Consider the following 20,457-nt stretch of genomic DNA (forward strand, 5'->3'; position numbering starts at 1 on the left):
CAAAAAAAACAAAAAAAACCAAAGCCCCTCACACGGTCATATTGATGAAAAAGTAAAAAAGTTATTTCTCTGGGAAGAAGGGGAGCAAAAAACGAAAGTGCAAAAAACGGTAAATCACAATGTAGTGAAGGGGTTAATCTGGGGAAAAAATAGTGAGCTAAAAAAAATCCACAATTTATTTGGTGAGCAATGACATGTAGTATAACACTGTCAATATAGTACTGTGAATGCTGCAAACATTTAAATAAAATAAAAAAAAACACCAAACTTGATCAAAAAGAGTTATGTATTGAAATATGGCAGCCATTAATAGTACACCTTATCATGCAAAAACAAGCCCTCATACAGCTCTGAAAAACGAGCCAAAAAAGTTATGGCTCTCAGAACATAATGCAAGTAGAAGTGATTTTCTTCTGCATAAGTAATGTGAAAAAAATATGAAAGTTGGATTTTACTGTAATTGTATTTAACTCCTACAATGGTCTACTGACGAAAAAAAAAAAGGTCTTGGGGTATGTGCAGACGATCAGTAAGCGCTGCGGGCGGGACGCTGCGGACCTCAGCAGTGTCCAACCCGCATTTCCAGATGTTACAGCATAATGGATGGGATTTCAATAATAATAATCTTTATTTATATAGCTCCAACATATTCCGTAGCGCTTTACAGTTTAACCGTTTCAAACACAACAGTCATAGGTAACAATGTTAACAATACAATAATTAAAGCACAATAAGCCGCCCCTGCTCGTGAGAGCTTACAATCTACAATGAGGTGGGGGGATACAAAGTACAGGTGTGTATTTACAATGATGTATTTACAATGATGGTCCAGCCATCTTCAGGGGGTGGGGGATAGATGGAAGTAGTGAATGGGCTACACACACACACATAAAATTACTGATTAGAGAACGTGATGGGCCGCTCTGAACAAATGTGTTTTGAGGGAGCGCCTAAAACTATGCAAATTGTGGAAGGTCCTAATATCTTGGGGTAGAGAACTCCAGAGGATTGGCGCAGCACGGGAGAAGTCTTGGAGTCGGGAGTGGGAGGTACGGATTAGTGCAGAGGTTAGTTGAAACTCATTTGCAGAGCACAGAGGTTGGCTAGGCCGATAGACAGAAATAAGGGAGGAGATGTAAGGGGGTGCTGCACTGTGGAGTGCTTTGTGGGTGAGAACAAGTACTTTGAGTTGTATCCTGTAATGAATGGGCAGCCAGTGTAACGACTGGCAAAGAGCAGACACGTCTGAATACCGATTAGCCAGATGGACGACCCTAGCTGCCGCATATAGACTGGAGAGGGGAAAGTCGAGTGAGGGGGAGGCCAATTAATAGAGCGTTACAGTAGTCCAGGCGGGAGTGGATCAGGGCGACAATGAGGGTTTTTGTTGTTTCCATGGTGAGAAAAGGGCGGATTCTAGAGATGTTCTTTAGGTGTAAGCGGCACGAGCGGGCAAGGGATTGTATATGGGAAGTGAAGGAGAGATCTGAGTCAAACGTAACACCCAGACAGCGCGCCTGCTGCCGGGGTGTTATTATGGTGCCACCCACGGAGAGGGAAATGTCAGATTTAGAGAGGTTAGTATACGGCGGGAGCAGAAGTTCAGTTTTGGAGAGGTTGAGTTTCAGATAGAGAGAGGACATGACAGCGGACAGTCACTGGCATTCTGTAGTACAGTTGGGGAAAGGTCAGGGGATGACGTGTATAGTTGTGTGTCATCGGCATAAAGATGGTACTGAAAGCCAAATCTGCTGATGGTCTGTCCAATTGGCGCCTTGTAGAGAGAGAAGAGAAGGGGGCCAAGGACTGAGCCCTGAGGTACCCCGACAGTGAGAGGAAGGGGAGATGAAGTGGAGCCGGAGAACAGAACACTGAAGGAGCGGTCAGAAAGATAGGAAGAGAACCAGGAGAGAGCAGTGTCCTTAATTCCTAGTGACAGGAGCCTAGAGAGTAGGAGAGGGTGGTCAACAGTGTCGAAAGCTGCAGAAAGGTTGAGAAGAATGAATCAAGAAATCCCATGCCCACTATGCGTCCAGAGACGCCCGCGGTTCACCTGCGGCGACAGACATGCAGTGCGTCTCTCCAGACCACAGCATGACAATGACTAAACTGAATAGTGAACATTGTTTGAAGAAAAGAAAAAATCCAAAATTGTTGAGGTTTTTTTTTTGTACATTTCACCTTCAAAAGAAAAAAGAATTAAAGTGTCCACTGTACCAGAGAATGGTACCACTGAACACTAAATCTTGCCCTGCAAAAAATAAGCCCTCATACAGCTCCTCTAATGGAAAATTGTATTCTGAAGACTGCGCCACAAATAATAGTCATGGACGAAAGTGTTGGTTCCCTTGAAATTGTTATGGAAAATGAAGCATTTGTCCCTGAAAATGATTGCAGTACACACGTTTTGTTACACACCTGTTTATTTTCTTTGTGTATATTGTAGCAAAACAAAAAACAAGAAAAATAAAATCTAAAATATCTCAAAAATGGGTCAGACAAAATTGTTGGCACCCTCAACGTAATATTTGGTGGCATACCTTTTGGAATAAATTACTGCAAATCCCTTCCTATAACCAACAACAAGCTTCTTGCACCTCTAAACTGGAATTTTGGACCACTCTACTTTTGCAAACTGCTCCAGGTCTCTCTTGTATTTGAAGAGTGCCTTCTCCCAACAGCAATTTTAAGATCTCTGCACAGGTGTTCAATGGGATTTACATCCGGGCTCATTTCTGGCCACTTCAGAACTTAACAGCTTTTTGTTTCTATCCATTTCTGGGTGCTTCTTAATGTATGTTTGGGGTTATTGCCCTGCTAGAAGATTCCTGACCTCTGATGCAAACCCAGCTTTCTGTCACTTTTCACACTACATTCGACCCAAAATCTTTTGGTAATCTTCAGATTTCATGATGCCTTGCTCACAGTCAAAGCAACCAATGCGAGAGGCAGCAAAACAACCCCAAAACCATATTTGACCCTCCACCATATTTGACTGTAGGTACTATGTTTTTTTTCTTTGAAGACCTCATTCCATTTTCAGTAAACAGATCTTTTTGGTAAAACACATCATTCTACTATCTTGGTCTCATCTGTCCACAAGACGCTTTTCTAGAAGAATTTTGGCTTACTCATGTACATTTTGGCAAACTGCAGTCTGGCTTTTTTATGTGCAATGATGTCCAATTTGCCTTTTTTCTCACTTTTCTTTGTCTTTGTGTGTGTTAGAAAACCACAAAAACTGCAATAATTTTCTGGGAGAAATGCTTCATTTTCTGGAACAATTTCAAGGGTGCTAACACTTTTCAGCCATGACAGTAAATAATTTACTATCACAGTATATTGTACAAAAGTAGTAAAACCCAAAACTATATATACTCTGTATCGCTATAATCGTGCGTACAGAATCAAGTTAATACTTTATTTGTGCAGCACATGAATACAAAATGCCAAAAAACTACATAATATGTACGCCAAAATTCTGCCACTGACCAATCCATGTCGTCCTGCAAAAAACTATGCCCTCCTACTACCATGTCGACAAAAAAAAAAAATGCCAGGTGTCCCAGTTGATGGGTATCTTTGGTTATGGTTTTGGTAGCTCTACTCTCGGCTTTGTGCTTGACATGGGAAAGTTTTCGGAGACCAATGCTGTACGTGAAGAGAGCAGATTTAACTTCTCTTTTCATTAGCTAAGCCAGCCCCCTTCTCTTTTCTATGAATTGATCGTGATAGAGAGGGCTGACTCACCTACGCAAATGAGAAGTCAGCCGGCAGCAGCTTCATACACATCACTGGTCTTGTAACAACGCAGGAAACTATCTCTTGTCGAGCATGGTAGCAGGAGGAAAGCGGAGGCTCCAGAGCAGATGCATAATAATCAGAGCTGACATAATTATTCATATATTATGATTTTTATTTTTTCACGTTTATTTTTAGTTTTTTTTTCCCAAGACAGCTTTTATTAAAAAAAATATTTAGAATTGAGAGTCCTCAGTGGTTGATACCTTTTAATGGCTAACTGAAAAGATGGTAACAAATTGCAAGCTTTCGAGACTACACATCACTTCATCAGGCGAAGACTAAAAGAAATTCTGAAGAATCACATATTTATACACAACACAGCACTGAAAAAAAAAACCATGGATAAGAGAGGTGACATGAAACAGAATTACCATGAGTGATAAACAGTTATGTCCGTAAATATTGGGCCAGTTCTTAGATAAGGATTGTTGTATTGTCCTCTGATTGGGGTCTGGTTCTGTTGTGATGACCCCACATGGTCTGAGGGGCAAGTTCCTTAGTTGATGTAAAAAAGACATAAATCCATGCGACACATTCATTCCTGCAGTGAGACTGTCAAAGGTCATCATCAGTTTATATTCCCAGACTATTCTGTCTCTCTTAGATTTGAAGCTACCTTTTAACACAAGTAATTTCATGTCCATGATGTTATGATTTGGGAGACAAAAATGTATTGCCACAGGTAGATCCATTCTTTTTTCTCTTATTGTGTGGCGATGAGAGTTCATCCTTGTTCTCAGTTTCTGCCCTGTCTCCCCCACATACAGACCCCCGGTTGGACATTTAGTACAAATGATTAGGTACACCACATTAGAAGTGACGCAGCTGAAAGTACCTGGGATCTTGTAGTCCTGATATGAATTGGGGATCTTTATCTTGTCCGTGGTCATTATAAATGGACAAGTTTTACATTTTTCTGATTGCAAGGAAAGGTACCTGCAGCTGTTGGAGAGGACAGGGAGCTCTTGACAATGATGCTTCTTCGATTTGGGGGCTGCCTAAAACACAGTAGTGGGGGGTCTGGAAAAATGGATTGTAAGCGGGCATCTTTTTGCAGTAAAGGTTTTTATTTCCGTGCAGCTCCCCTTAGCACCTCCAGATTTGGATTGTAGGTAACTACTAGAGGCACCCGGTTATTTTCTTCTTTAGCTTTGTAATGTAGCAGGTGATTCCTTGATATTCTGGTGGCTCTTGTAATCTGGTTTTCAATTGTTCTTGGATGGTAGCCCTGATCCAAAAAGGTCTTTCTGAGGCGACCAAGGTGTTCATCCCTATCCATTGGGTTGGAACATATACGATTGTATCTGATGGCTTGGCTGTAGACAATGGAGTTTTTTATGTGTTTTGGATGGAAACTGTCCCATTTAAGGTATGTTGGACGGTCGATTGGCTTATGATACAGGGATGTCTCTATTTTATTGTTCTGCAGCTTAATGATGGTGTCCAAAAAGTCAATTTCAGTACAGGAGTAGTTGAGTGTCAAGTTGATAGTAGGGTGAAATTGATTAAACTGTTCATGGAACATCTTTAGCTGTGGCTCAGACTCCGTCCAGATGATTAAAATGTCATCAATGTAGTGGTAGTACGCCAGAGGCCTGATGGGACATGAGGACAAAAAGTCGCTTTCAAGCTTGGCCATGAAAAGATTTGCATACTGTGGGGCCATTTTACTTCCCATTGCTGTGCCAGTCTCCTGTAGATAGATCTTCTTGTCAAACTCAAAGTAATTGTGGGTGAGGATGAATTTTTTAAGTTTCACCACAGAATTTGCATCAGTCCCTGTGTTTTCCAGGAAGAATTTGCAGGCATTTAATCCATCCTGGTGTGGGATATTGGAGTACAAAGATTCCACATCCATGGTGGCCAGGATGGTTCCTTCTGGTAGAGGACCTATTGCTGATAGTTTATTCAATAGGTCAGTTGTGTCCTGAATGAAGCTTCTTCTGATTCATAACAAGGAAAAGAAACTACACAGATTGTACCTCAATTCAGGACTCTATGCAAACAGATACAAAACAAAGCCAAAACCTGACAACCTCGACAACCACTCCATTCCAGACACAAAAGCATCTAACTGTGTCATTAATCTCTCAGATTATAAGCCCAACAAAGTGGAGCTGGCCGTGCTTTCCAGAGGACTCTCATTTTGTCCTACTAAGGCCCTGGATAAAACTGAACTCTGCAGTGATATGGAACATTTTTTCAGGAGACTGCGCCTGAGGGAATATTTCAATGATACAGAAGATTCAGAACCCACCTGGACTGAAGGAAAAGGGATCCTAACAACAAAGAAGAGGTCAGACTGGACACCTCCACCTGGACGCAACCCTCATTTGGATAACTATGTAGACTCCTTCAGATATTTGATAAAATCCACCATCATAGATACTAACAGGACACAAGCTTCCAACATCAGTGCCCAGGAGAGAAAGGCCATACAGTCTCTGAAAATCAACAAAGAAATCATCATCAAACCTGCTGACAAGGGGGGTGCAATAGTCATGATGAACACATCAGACTATATGAGGGAAGCAAACAGACAACTTATGGACACACGCTACTACAAAAAATTGGAGTCGGATCCTACACAGGACTATTACAAGGAACTAAACAAGTTGGTATCTTGTCTGCCCGACGTATCCATAAGAGCCAATGACCTGATACCAGAAAGTCCAAGAACAGGGACATTCTACATGCTTCCCAAAATCCACAAATCTGGAAACCCAGGAAGACCAATTATCTCATGTGTGGGCACCCTTACTGAGCAGGTATCTGGATGGGTAGAGGGTGTTCTTAAACCACTGGTAAAGGATACACCCAGCTTCATTCAGGACACAACTGACCTATTGAATAAACTATCAGCAATAGGTCCTCTACCAGAAGGAACCATCCTGGCCACATTGGATGTGGAATCTTTGTACTCCAATATCCCACACCAGGATGGATTAAATGCCTGCAAATTCTTCCTGGAAAACACAGGGACTGATGCAAATTCTGTGGTGAAACTTAAAAAATTCATCCTCACCTGCAATTACTTTAAATTTGACAAGAAGATCTATCTACAGGAGACTGGCACAGCAATGGGAAGTAAAATGGCCCCACAGTATGCAAATCTTTTCATGGCCAAGCTTGAAAGCGACTTTTTGTCCTCATGTCCCATCAGGCCTCTGGCGTACTACCGCTACATTGATAACATTTTAATCATCTGGACGGAGTCTGAGCCACAGCTAAAGATGTTCCATGAACAGTTTAATCAATTTCATCCAACCATCAACTTGACACTCAACTACTCCTGTACTGAAATTGACTTTTTGGACACCATCATTAAGCTGCAGAACAATAAAATAGAGACATCCCTGTATCAGAAGCCAATCGACCGTCCAACATACCTTAAATGGGACAGTTTCCATCCAAAACACACAAAAAACTCCATTGTCTACAGCCAAGCCATCAGATACAATCGTATATGTTCCAACCCTATGGACAGGGATGAACACCTTGGTCGCCTCAGAAAGACCTTTTTGAATCAGGGCTACCATCCAAGAACAATTGAAAACCAGATTACAAGAGCCACCAGAATATCAAGGAATCACCTGCTACATTACAAAGCTAAAGAAGAAAATAACCGGGTACCTCTAGTAGTTACCTACAATCCAAATCTGGAGGCGCTAAGGGGAGCTGCACGGAAATTACAACCTTTACTACAAAAAGATGCCCGATTACAATCCATTTTTCCAGACCCCCCACTACTGTGTTTTAGGCAGCCCCCAAACCTAAGAAGCATCATTGTCAGAAGCTCCCTGTCCTCTCCAACAGCTGCAGGTAACTTTCCTTGCAACCAGAAAAAATGTAAAACCTGTCCATTTATAATGACCACGGACAAGATAAAGATCCCCAATTCACATCATGACTACAAGATCCCAGATACTTTCAGCTGCGTCACTTCTAATGTGGTGTACTTAATTATTTGTACTAAATGTCCAACTGGGGGTCTGTATGTGGGGGAGACAGGGCAGAAACTGACAACAAGAATGAATTCTCACCGCCACACAATAAGAGAAAAAAGAATGGACCTACTTGTGGCAATACATTTTTGTCTCCCAAATCATAACATTATGGACATGAAATTACTTGTGTTAAAAGGTAGCTTCAAATCTAAGAGAGACAGAATAGTCTGGGAATATAAACTGATGACGACCTTTGACACTCTAACTGCAGGAATGAATGTGTCACACGGATTTATGTCTTTTTACATTAACTAAGGAACTTGCCCCTCAGACCATGTGGGGTCATCACAACAGAACCAGACCCCAATTAGAGGACAATAAAACAATCCTTCTCTAAGAACTGGCCCAATATTTATGGACATAACTGTTTATCCCTCATGGCAATTCTGCTTCGTCACCTCTCTTATCCATGTTTTTTTTTTCTGTGCTGTGTTGTGTATAAATATGTGATTCTTCAGAATTTCTTTTAGTCTTTGCCTGATGAAGAGACCTGTGTAGTCTCGAAAGCTTGCAATTTGTTACCATCTTTTCAGTTAGCCATTAAAAGGTATCAACCACTGAGGACTCTCAATTCTAAATATTTTTCTATCTACTGGCTAACACGGTACCAAGATATAGATCTTTCCTGTAGCTTTTATTAAAGCAGTTTTCATGGTTGTTTTCGAAGTTGATGTGTGAACTCTTAAAATAAGACTTCTTCTCGATGGTAAGAGACCAAAACAAAAACAAATTGTGCTTCCAAGGAGATTTTTATTTAGGAAAAACACCGATTTCTGGAGAAGTTTCCCATATGACATATGAGATCAGGATGAGGATGACAATTTGTGTGATAAAGTGAGCTCTGCATCAGGCTCAGCCAAAGTGTTTGGGAGTTTATCTTGTCCTAGGAGTGATAGATTAGGACAGGGAGGAAGTAAACAGTTAAATAATATGTGATTGTTTTACAAGTAGAGGAAGATTGTCCTTGAGATAAGGACCAAATGGGCCAAGTGAGAGGTCATTCATCCTGAGCCTATAGAAGATCACTTTGGCTTATAAACAGTCTGTCAGTGAGTGAAGAACACAATGCACTGGTGAATTTAGGCATCGCGTTGAGTGTTTTCAGTGGATATTTTCTAAAACAAAATCCACAATGAAGTTGAAAAACAAAACAAATGCCTAAAGCAAGAACAATGTCAAAGAGGAATCTAAATGCAAATACAGCCTGCAGAGTGAGACTGTGTATACTGCTGACCGGTGTAGCAGGTTTGCAAGGAATGACAGACAGACAACCTAGTGGGCCCCGTGTATGATGTCAATGTGTGAAAAGAGCCTATAGTCTATATTGAGGTCTTGACATATTATCATAAACTCATCCCTCAGTGTGAAGTTCAGATGAGTCCAACAGGTCTCTTCCATCCAACGAAGTCTGAAAACTCTCCACAAACATCTTCGCTGAGCAGTAAAAATGACTCCCTGCCGCCCTCAAGGTTTAGCACTCACTGACGCTAAAGGCTATCTTTACACCCAGGTTTGGTGCTTTTTTTTTCCCTCCATAAAAAAAGCTGCTTTTTACAGTACTACAATGCTATGACCTTTCAGTAATCTGCACACGTTTTTTTTTTTTTTTTAGTTTTTCTTGACTGAATTTGTAAACTGTAGTGTTTTTTAAATCTGCAGAATGTAAATTTTTTAGCATTTTTTGCAGCATTCTCTTCACCGGTAGAAAGCAACGAGAAAGTGCAAATAAGTTTTACTACGTTTTGGGTGAATAAAACTAACTTTATTAAACGTAAAACGCAGCATAATTTACGTTTTGAACTCAGCATTTTTTTGCTGCCAAGAGGGCAGATTTTGACTGAAGAAAAAGAATGCTGCAAAAATGTGAGTAGCCTAGGGCCATCCGGTAGATCTCCCTCATTATCGGTCATCCTTAAAAGATTCTCAACCTGTGGACTAATAGTAATTAAGGCCCCCTTATACATTAGACCAATGTTGGCCGATATCAGTGGACTTGGCCAATAGTGTTATAGCTGCCACCCTAGCCATCATTTCAACAACAGCTGTCCATTGTGTATGGAGCCCCTAAGTGTATCAGTACATATTTTTATGGGTACCGTTCATCCATCCTTCCAATTAGGGGCACTATTTTAAACTCCTGGGCTTCAGTGCAAATTTGGCAGCAGAGTTCCCTCACGCGTAGGTCTTTTGATTCTTTATGTAGTGGAAGCCTTCCATCAGGCACCATGGACTGGGTGTGACTGGTACATCCGCACACCCTTCAGCTATGTCTCTGTTCTTGCTGCATCTCCGAAATTCTAGAAGTCAACAGACCCTCAATGTTGCGGACATTTCATTGGGTGTAAATGACAAGGACAAGCTAAAAATGCCTTCTCTTTTCCTAATACGCAAACAGTAAGGGCAACCCCAAGGGCCACAGTTGTGCTGCTTTTTTGTCACTCGATAGTGCTGTTCCATGAAACTTTGATTCCATTTTGAGATTGTCACATACCCATAGTAAAGCCAGTCCTACACGAGAAAAGGTGTTCAACTCCATCAAACAATAGGGTTTCAACAAGGAGCGTGGCATGGTTCACTGATTTACCTGTCCGGCACCAGCTCATTTTCTGTAGGAACAAAGGATTGGGCATGCGGAAGTTGAACGCACTTTTGTTGTTTTTCTTAACCTCTACCATTGAAGCACTGTTGGGAGGTCCACATTTATATTAAAGGGTGTTGTACAAAGTTTGTGAGTTATTCCCTCCCTATCCATATGAGGGATAATTTCTCGATCACTTGGGTTCCAAGTGTGTGGACATTCTTGAATCCCAAAAACAATGCTTTGCAGAGAACATCTGAATGGAGCGGTGGTCAAGCATGTGTACCTCTACTCCGTTGTGACGGGACTCATGGATCGCACCTTCCTAATGTGTCACAACTCCTGTAAGGAGCCCAAACACATAAGCGCAAAGATGCTGAACTGACCAGCCAGCTTGTGTATCAGGCTGTGCCAACTCTCCTCCGATGGCAAAGGTCGAGCAAAAAGATTGGCAAGTTGGATTCTTTGGGCTCATGAGCATATAAATCAGATGTGTTGTATGATTTTTGATTGGATATCATACGGACAATACACTGACCCATGTTTTCCAATAGGGCTGTTCAAATGAATGATTTATCTCTTGGGCCGTCTGACCGTGAGAATAAAAAACATGGCTGCATGTAGTATCTTCTTCCCAGTCTCCGATGACTCAACCATTCAAGTCTATGGGAGCACAGAAAAAAATCAGATCCCACAAACAACATTCGTGTGGAACATATAATAAAATCAGATCCCACAAACAACATTTGTGTGCCAACCGATATACTGTATGTCTATTATGATAAACTTTGTGAAACTGTAGATGTATGGAAATGGATTTCAGATGGACATCACACTGAAGTAAAAAAAACAGACACATGGATGGTGCACGGATGAAAGTAAGATAAGTTGTCCGAGTTTCCTGGATGAAACTCAGATGATTTTTCATATGCTTGTCTGACCCTTAAAGGATATTTCCATCTCCAAGATCCTATCCCAGTATGTAGTAGGTGTAGTAATAATAATATTAGTAAATACCTCCAATTAGAAATGTAGCATAGCTTTTCTGATTTGCTATGTCTCTTTCCTCATGTGCAGGCATTGCAGGACCTTAGGCATCCTTGGTTACAACCACTAGCTGTCTCAATATCAGTGGTCGTAACCATGGATATCTAAGGTCCTGTGTGCTGGGATAGTTTCCGATGGCCAAACATGGCAACATTTCAAGGACCACATAATGGCGGTGTTACCTCCTGATTATAGTAAATCATTCCATAATCACCATGGAGCTCTGCCTATATTCCAGGAGAACCATCCAAAATTAGTCCCAGTAGCAGCATCCATATTGTCAGGTGCAGGATGGTGAAGAAAAACTTACCGTACCTGGAAAAAAAAAAAAATAGCCAAAATTTTGCCTGTTGTTCTCTGCTATTGGTCATGTAGATGAGCGTGGGACCAAAAAATGGGCAAAAACCAGGACAAGCTATGGAAATCAAAAGTTGTGGCTGCTATAAATTCTCACTTCTATGACTGTAGATAATAAATGTCCTGCGTTTTCCATAAAGGTCTCCTAAACTAACGCTTATGTTTGAGGTTCCATTTATAGACCTCTTCCAAATGACTGCATTGCCCCGATGTGTAACCAATTCTATACTGGATATAACCAGGGCCTGTGGTACTGTAAACTTGATTCAGTAGAAGTCCAAGCTTTGCACCTAAAATATTGACTGTTAGGCAAAACACCATTCTGAATTACAGATCTAAAGTGAATCTGTCTCCTGATTTCACAATACAAACTGAATAAATTATTAAAGGGAATCTGTCTGCAGGTTTTGCCATCTAATCTGAAAGCAGCATAGTGATCCTGATTCCAGTGATGTATCACTTACTGGGCTGCTTGCTGTAGTTTTGATAACCTGCTGATAAAACTGTGATTTTATACTAGAGGACTAGTAAACCTGCTTCCATGTATTCCTCCATATTCATGAGCTCTGTTTAACCCCGCCCCCACCAATGATTGGCAGCTTTCTGCTAATGCTGTCAAAAGGTTGTGTCGGCGGGGGTATACAGAGCTCAGCATTCAGAGAACTGCTTGATCAGCAGATAAAACAGTGAATCTATCAAACCTACAGCGAGCAGCTCAGTAAGTGATACATTGCTAAGTCTCTGCCCCTATATCATGTTTTTTGATGAGGGAGCAAAAACCTGGTGACAGATTCTCTTTAAATAGATCTCCTAGTCAGGATAAAGTTGGTACACTTACTTTCAAAATCCATGGCAAAATAGTTGTATAATCCATTTTCAAAGCTTATACTCAATAGCCATCTACCCAGCTAGCCTGACAGCTCCTCAGTGTCCCACCTCCCTGCTGAGATCTCGCAATGCTCAGTACAAGTTGTCAGGCTGGGTGGGAGGAAATTGAATATAGTATTGAGACATGAGCTCTTACTCAATAGCTGGACCAATAAAATAATAATAATTTTCATATCAGAATTATACAGCCATTCTGACATGATTTTTTTTTAACGCAAGTACACCAGCCTCCTAAGGTCTACTCGTAAGAGATCTACTTAGTAACGTATGCCATTTTTATTGAGAGCTCACTATAAAAAAAGGTTTCCCAATGCTAACTTTTATGACCTATCTACAGAATAGCTGATAAATGTTTGATCTCTGTATGTCCCACCATTGGGAACCTCACAACTGCTAGAAAATGGCCCCATTTTCCTTGCAGCATTTGAAAATAAATGGAGCATCTTGGTTGCTGGATTTGTCTATGGGATTGACTAAGATAAGCCTGAATTTAATGGCAGCATTCATGAGCGACCATGTCTCTCCATTCATCTCCCCAACATTGAGGAAGAATAGGGGATCGGCACCACCAGTGATTAATCCCAGAAGTGATAAATGGTTTCCTGATCTATGACCTTCTCTGACCGAGCAGCCTTCTCATTCATGTGATGCAGATCTGTCGTTTAGGGCATGAACAACTTTAGTTCTACAGCACCCGACATTAATTGGGAAAATTCAATATGGGGGACAGCTTTCTACATTTGTTATGCTCCTCACGAAAAAGGCTCAGATGGTCTTCAGAAAATGGTCTAGATGGTCATGTTCTGCTTCCGAAATCTCTACATTATGGCTAGCTTTACCGTATAAGTGACAGGTAGGACGTGCTGTGAGTGTGACGCATTTGGTACTCTCATCTCCTATGTAATGCTGCCCCTTCTGCGAAAAAAGAAATCTAACAATTAGAAGGATCCTTTGGAGCTTATTAAGCATTGAATAAAGAGCTTTTTCTAACAATCGTGAACTATTTCTGGCTGACAGAATCCAGTAATTGTGCCGGTCTGCGGGCAGGGGCCCAAATTGCATTTAGCTTACCTGGAGTTTTCCCAGGACTCTATTCTCTAAGGCTGAAAACATTGGGTATTGAATGCCAAGCCGTGCCTCAGACGACGTTGTGCCAGTGTATAACATGGCTTCATTCATACACATAATCCCTTACCGGGCAGCCATGACACATTGCCAATAAAAGACTGGATGCTTCTAAATTGTGAATTAGGGAACCAAACACATGTTCCTTGGAGTCACATTGAAGAGAATTTGGATTTTTATTTTTTTTTCAGTATGTGTATTATACTGTATTTTAGTATGAAATTATGTTTTCAAACCCCTTCTCAATTACTTTATTCCCCCATGTAAAATAAATACTGCCTGTACTCGCCTCCAGTGTCGTCGGTGCCAGTGCCGTTCCACCAATGTCAGCGCCGGGGATTACATGACATTGGCTGTAGATTTCATAAGGTATAACAATCAGCCTCTGCTAATGGTCGCTTTACTCTCGCTTTCTGGAGAAAGTCAGAACTGCTGCTGCTCTCTTACTTCCTCCGAATATCAGTTTTGTTCAAAGGGAGAGAGAGTGAAGTGGTCCCTGGGCTCACATAACATAAGAAGGTCACGCAAGCCCCGGGAAACCCCACGCTGATATCTTTGGAATGGCCGCCAGAGGTGAGTATAGGGTTGTTGTTTTTTAATTTTACTTTACACAGGGGAATATAGTAATTGAGATAAGGTTACTGGACAAGCTCTTTAAGGATTTAAAGAAAAATTTCATGAAGTTTTGTAGTAATATTGCATCCTGATAGACTCCATAGCCATATGGCTATCCTATCAATATCATTATTCAAACGTTAGTTTCTAAGCTAGTCCTCTGTTCATATATGGACCATTTTCAAGTTCTCTTTTAGCGCAATGCTGATATGGGAGGATTCTCTGTTTTTTTTTTTTTTTTTTCCAACATGCTATGTCTTTAGAGAATTGATTGGTGGACAACACTAGTACAGGCCATTCCCAAGAGCAAAAGAAGATTCCTGGGAATGGGGGCTAGCTGCTAGACTTGTGTTTCTTGGGTCCACCAGAGAAATTTAGTTACTAGTAGAAAGGAATTCGCTTAGAATAGTGCTAACTTCTTCTGCAACATTGGTGTCCATTACTGTTAGGACTTGCACATACTACTCGTACTCCATTGGGTAAGTCCAACCCTGGTGGCCAGTGTGGACTGCTAATCTCAATGGAAATTAGATTAATGTCCAACAGAAAATAGGATCTGACAACTTTACATTGGAGAGCGGTCATTTTTCAAACAGTATTTTTCCATTTTTTTGGGTGATACAGTTGGGGTGGCCGTAGTGAGACAACCCTACATTTAGTTTAGTCAGTGAGGCCTTCATATTGCTGCATGCTGGGCTTTCCTGAGATCACTATGTTGCAGTTGTTGTGTGTCCCATTGCTCTTAAATAATCACATGCAATGAATTATTCACCATTTTTTAGCATTTTTCTTGCAAACCTACGCTCTGGACCCCAAGTTCATATCCGCTTGGAGCAATTTGTACATGTTCTCATCAAGGTTTCTTCTAAAGTAGACCATGTAAATAATTTTAGGTTTGTATAAGACACTGGTATAAAAATCCTTAATATAAAGAGCAACCCTAATTTCTAGCTCTACATTATGTAAATTGTCTCTTCAGAGAGGAAGAGGACTAGAAATCTAGTGCCACCTATTAGAAGTAGCGATCCTAACAGTCAATGTCGACCCCTTAACGAGCCTTGTCACATGACTTAGGATAAAAGCCAAACCAGAATCTCAATTTGCAGACACTGTGTTTCGGGGTACTGACCCTCGTCAGTGCAAAGTGGAGATCTGGTTTGGCTGATTGAGAGGCGTCTGACCGGGATCCAAGATGTATCGTTTCTCCTTGCAGAGAGTGACATGTTAAGCATGTCGAGACAAACTTGTTGAAGGGTCGACATTGACTGTTAGGATTGCTACTTCCAATAGGTGGCACTAGAGTTCTAGTCCTCTTCCTCTTTGAAGAGACAATTTGCATATTTCCCAGAGAAGCATTGCGGCTTTAAGTCTCCTCACCTCGACATGATTAACATGTCACTCTCCACAAGAAGAAACGATACTTCTTTGATCTAGCTCTACATTTCAATCTCAAATTTTACTTGGACCAGATATATTAATTTGCAGAAGGAAACTCAAAAATGATGAAGGACCCATTCACACTGGCATTAATCATCTCTGTTTTTATTTTTTCCTCCATCTCAGGTCACAAGGACAGAAAGAAAAAACTGTCTAGAAGCACAGAGAGTTTTTGGGAGCATTCACCAGACATAAAGGACAAACCCATCATCAGATGCAACAGTTCGGTTTATCGCCCCCAAGCCGGTAGAGTCATCGATGTGGATGGAGTCAAACGCACCCCAAGAAAGCATGACTCTCGGGAAGACCTGGGAAATCTAAGCTTTGAGGGCTACATTTCTGAACTAAAATCTTGCAAGGGACGAACGAGGACGGGGGTGTGCAGGACATCAGATCTCCCACCAATGGTCACCGCTAAGAGCGAGAGAAGCAAAGATTCGGACACAAAATACAAAGCTACTTTTGTGTAAAAAAGGCCACCAGTGGCTATCTGGAAGTTGGATATATTTGGTGCAGAGGAAGTAGCTCCTACTTTGCCGTAGTTTCTGAGTGGGCCCAAAGATTCCCTATGCCACAGAGGAAGACATTAGTATTATAAATGGCACATTAGTAAGGGGTCTTGTAACAGATTTGGCAATGGCAAAATGAGCTACGACACTGCCATAAGAATGGTCATATGTCTTCTTTTTCCAAGCCGGTTAAGGTCCCCGATTGTTCTCTATTATCTTTATCCATGGATGTTTGTGTTTGCTACTTATTTTGCCAATTGTTTTTTCAGAGATTCACATAAATAGACGTTGAGCTTTTACTCTCTTAGGTCCCCTTCACACATCCGTATAAAATAGATACCGGAAAAAGACAATATCAGTGTTTTGGATCAATGTGTCATCCGTGTTTTTTCGTATGGATAAACTATGAATGAAATTACAAATCTACTCCTATACTTTACAATTCATTCCGTGTGCTATACGTGTCTTTCACGGACCCATAGACTTGTATTGGCCCTTGTCATTCATGCTGCCAGTAAAAAACGGACATGTCACCGTGTGGTACACTGTCCGTGTTAAAATATGGCATATGAAGATGACCCTAGGTTATAATGGGTACGTGAAAAAGATGGGTGCCACATATACTGGAAACACGTACATGTGAAGAGGGCCTTAAACACGTTAGACCGTCGGCCAAACCCAGGACAATTTATTGTGGGGGAAATTACAACCCGGCATGTCCGATTTCAGACTGCCGATCTCCTGCAGATATGTCAAGACTGGCGGCAGATAAGACAAGTCTGGCGGCAGCTTTCTAAACATAGGAGTGGTAGGCTGAACAAGCGCTCCCGTGTGTGAGAGCCGACCATGACGGCTGCCGGCCAAATGATGGTTCGGCCGATAGCCATCTGTTGTGCATGGCGGGCTTTATGAAAGGTTGCTATATTTTAGCATTGGAGGGATACATCGGTTTACCTGTTTTATCTTTGTCATAACCAAATGAAAAACTCTTCAGAATTGGATATTCTCCTCCAAGTCCACAGTCATGTACAGTACCTATCTACAGTGGGTGCGGGAAGTATTTAGACCCCTTTACATTTTTCACTCATTTGGTAAATTCAAAAAAGTTCATTTTTTTCTCATTAATGTACACTCTGCACCCCATCTTGACTGAAAAAAAAAACAAATGTAGAAATGTTTGCAAATTTATTAAAAAAGAAAAACCGAAATGTCACATGGTCATAAGTATTCAGACCCTTTGCTCAGACACACACCTTTCTTTATAAGACCTCACAGTGAAAAATGTAAAGGGGTCTTAATACTTTCCGTAGCCACTGTATATGACGCGGTATTGTGTTGATGCAGTCTAAATTTTCCACTTACTTTAAGGAAGATGGTATCCATCTTCTGGAGAACTGGGAAGGTTCTCATACTATAAACTGATTACAAGGTGTTCAGTTCTCTTGCAGCGCCACCACAGGGGAAATGAAGCATTACACAATTCTTTTGGAATCAATATACTATCTATGTGATGCATGAACACGGGTCCTCCAGGGAGATAATCCATCCTCTACTCTGGTTAATAGATGAGGTTCATGAATAGGTGGCATGTCTCTACTGACTCATAATTAATCAATAGGCAAAAGAGTAAAGCTCTAAAAAATGCTCTTAATTGATTTTCATTTAGGAAAATGCCCGCGTAAAAATGTTTATAAATGCAGAATTTTAATCGGTGCTGCCGGTTTCAGTGGGGAAAGGAAAAAGCCGGCACCAAGCTCCCCTGAGAACAAAAGGATCGGATGTTGAAATTCCAATGATTGGATCCTCTTCTCCCCAGCCATTATCTGTCAGGGAACATGAAGGAGACCTCCATCCACATCAGGTGGTTTATGTTTCTGCCAAAATAAGCAGGTTCAAATAACTTTTATTTATTACATAGGGGCCTTAAAACCTTACATCATATTATGGACTAATGGAAATTGTTGGCAATGTATGTAGCGATGAGCTATTTATCTACATCAACACCATATAAAGCGGGATGTCTATATATTATGTACGATGCTCGAAGGAGATGAATGCACTTTCTCATTGTTCCTTTTATTGTCATTATGAAAATTGTCTTTTGCATTTCATCAAACACATAAAATCTTTTATCCATGACATTTGCAGCGATAACTACACTCAACAATGGGGGAGAGGTGTGAGAGTCACTTAAATTATTTTATGCTGTAATTTAGCTGCTTCTGTCAGGTTTGAGATGTTGTCATGATGCTGTCACTAAGAATTTAATTGTGTCTGAAAATAAAGATATTTTTATACTTTTGTCTTCAGATTGAGCCCTGGCCTTCACATGCACAGTCAGATGGCAGGAATTGGGAGTAAAGGTTGGATGTCTCGTGTAAAAGAGGTGCAACTATACAAAAATTGCCAAGATCTCCTGCAAAATCTTTCAAAATGTTATAAAGAGTAATTGGGCTTAACCTCTGGTTGACATAGCGGGACATGGTGAACATTACTGAAGCTTCTTTCTGGTACTGAGCAGCACTACCACACCCTCAAAATGGGTTCTCACCACCCACCCAAATAACAGATGTAGCCTACCTGGTCTGGACCAATTTTCTCCAGTGGTCCCATAGTACCCGCATGGTCTCTCTTTGTAGTATCTTTATCTTAGGGCCATCAGGTGCTGAAATTCACAGTGACTACTCTATTATTGTGCAAAGCTCTGGTAGCACACCAAGGAGTTGCTTATACACCAAATACGACTACGAAGTACCATTACTGAATTATCCCACTGCTGGACAACCCTTTATTAATGGGTCCTCGGAGGTAGAAGAAAAATTGATGGTCACTACCCGAAACCACATCTCTTTCATAGTCAGTTCTGTGGCTCCTGCCGATCTCCTAGGATCAACATTTGTTGGGGACTAGTGATGAGCGAACGTGCTCGGATAAGTGTTATCCATGCTTGTGTGCTACTTAAGTGTCTTCCGCGTGTTGGAAAAATATGTTCGATTCTTAGACAATCAATCCTTGCACGTGTTGCGGCTGTCGAAACCAAACCAGCCACCAAACATGCAGACAAGGTGACTCGAACATATTTTTCAAGCGTGCAGAAGGCACTTGGTCAGCACACGAGTATGCTCGGATAACACCATATCTGAGCATGTTCGCTCATCTCTAGTGGGGACGTCACATTGATCCCAAGGGACCGGGATTGAACATAGCACTGACTACGAAGTAACGGCATTGTTTCGGGAGGTATTGCTTTTCTTCTACCCCTCCTTGGACCCTTTAATAGGAGAGCTCACATGTGGCTGCAATCTCTGCACCCTGTGTGGTTATGCCACGCCATTCAGTAAGGAAAGGATTCCTACCGGAGCTCCCATCTCTGGTGACAACAGGATCACTTGAGCCGTAATGTTTGCATGACAGAGGCCCTTAGAAATGTGCGTCTGTGTGTTTGACGTTCACCTGCGATCTGTTCTTAGTCTGCAATTATCTGGAGAAGAGTTTATTGGAATAATGGAAAATGTGAGGCAGCTGCGAGCTGTTTTGTGTGAGAGCGATGACAGTAATGGGGCTGATGATGCTATTGTGAATGATAATGAATATAAAAATATTTGGGAGGAGGAACGCGATCAATCTTCCTGCAAATCCTATTCAGATTCCTCACAATACCAGAATGTTTCCCAGTTTACATCACTTCATTCACTGTTGCGTTCTCGATGTAGAGAGATGACACCATTATCTATCCAGCATTGTACACTACATTAGCATTGTAAAGCCTGAAGTATGCTCCTGGAATTACAGATGCAACCAGCGGACCACATCTGTTGCAGATACTCCAACGTTTCTTCTGGTTGTCCTAGGACCATAATATAAAACATGTAACCTAGAGATATTTTGCAGAGGAGACATAATCTCTGTCTTTCCTGCATTTCCATACACAAATTACAGGAAACCGTAATCTATCATCTATTGGATCAATGTTGTCTCTGATTTTTACATAAGTAAATGCAGGAGAGACACAGTATTTGTCTTCACTGCTTCAATAAATTAAATGAAGGTAACCTCTCTGCTTGATATCCGTGAATTGGAATCCAGTCGA

General features: G+C 41.2%; 1 protein-coding gene across 2 annotated transcripts in view; it reads left to right on the forward strand.

Moving 5' to 3' along the window:
- The window catches only part of RGS12 (regulator of G protein signaling 12), a 167,767-nt gene extending 149,091 nt beyond the window's left edge, over positions 1 to 18,676 (forward strand). For both annotated transcript variants that reach the window (XM_077280057.1, XM_077280058.1), the window contains exon 18: positions 15,985 to 18,676. In XM_077280057.1, coding sequence (XP_077136172.1) covers positions 15,985 to 16,328 — 344 coding nt within the window. In that variant the 3' untranslated portion in view covers positions 16,329 to 18,676. The remainder of the gene's footprint in view (positions 1 to 15,984) is intronic.
- The last annotated feature ends 1,781 nt before the right edge of the window (positions 18,677 to 20,457 follow it).

The sequence above is a fragment of the Ranitomeya variabilis genome, chromosome 1 (assembly GCF_051348905.1).
Source record: "Ranitomeya variabilis isolate aRanVar5 chromosome 1, aRanVar5.hap1, whole genome shotgun sequence".
Taxonomy (NCBI): Eukaryota; Metazoa; Chordata; class Amphibia; order Anura; family Dendrobatidae; genus Ranitomeya; species Ranitomeya variabilis.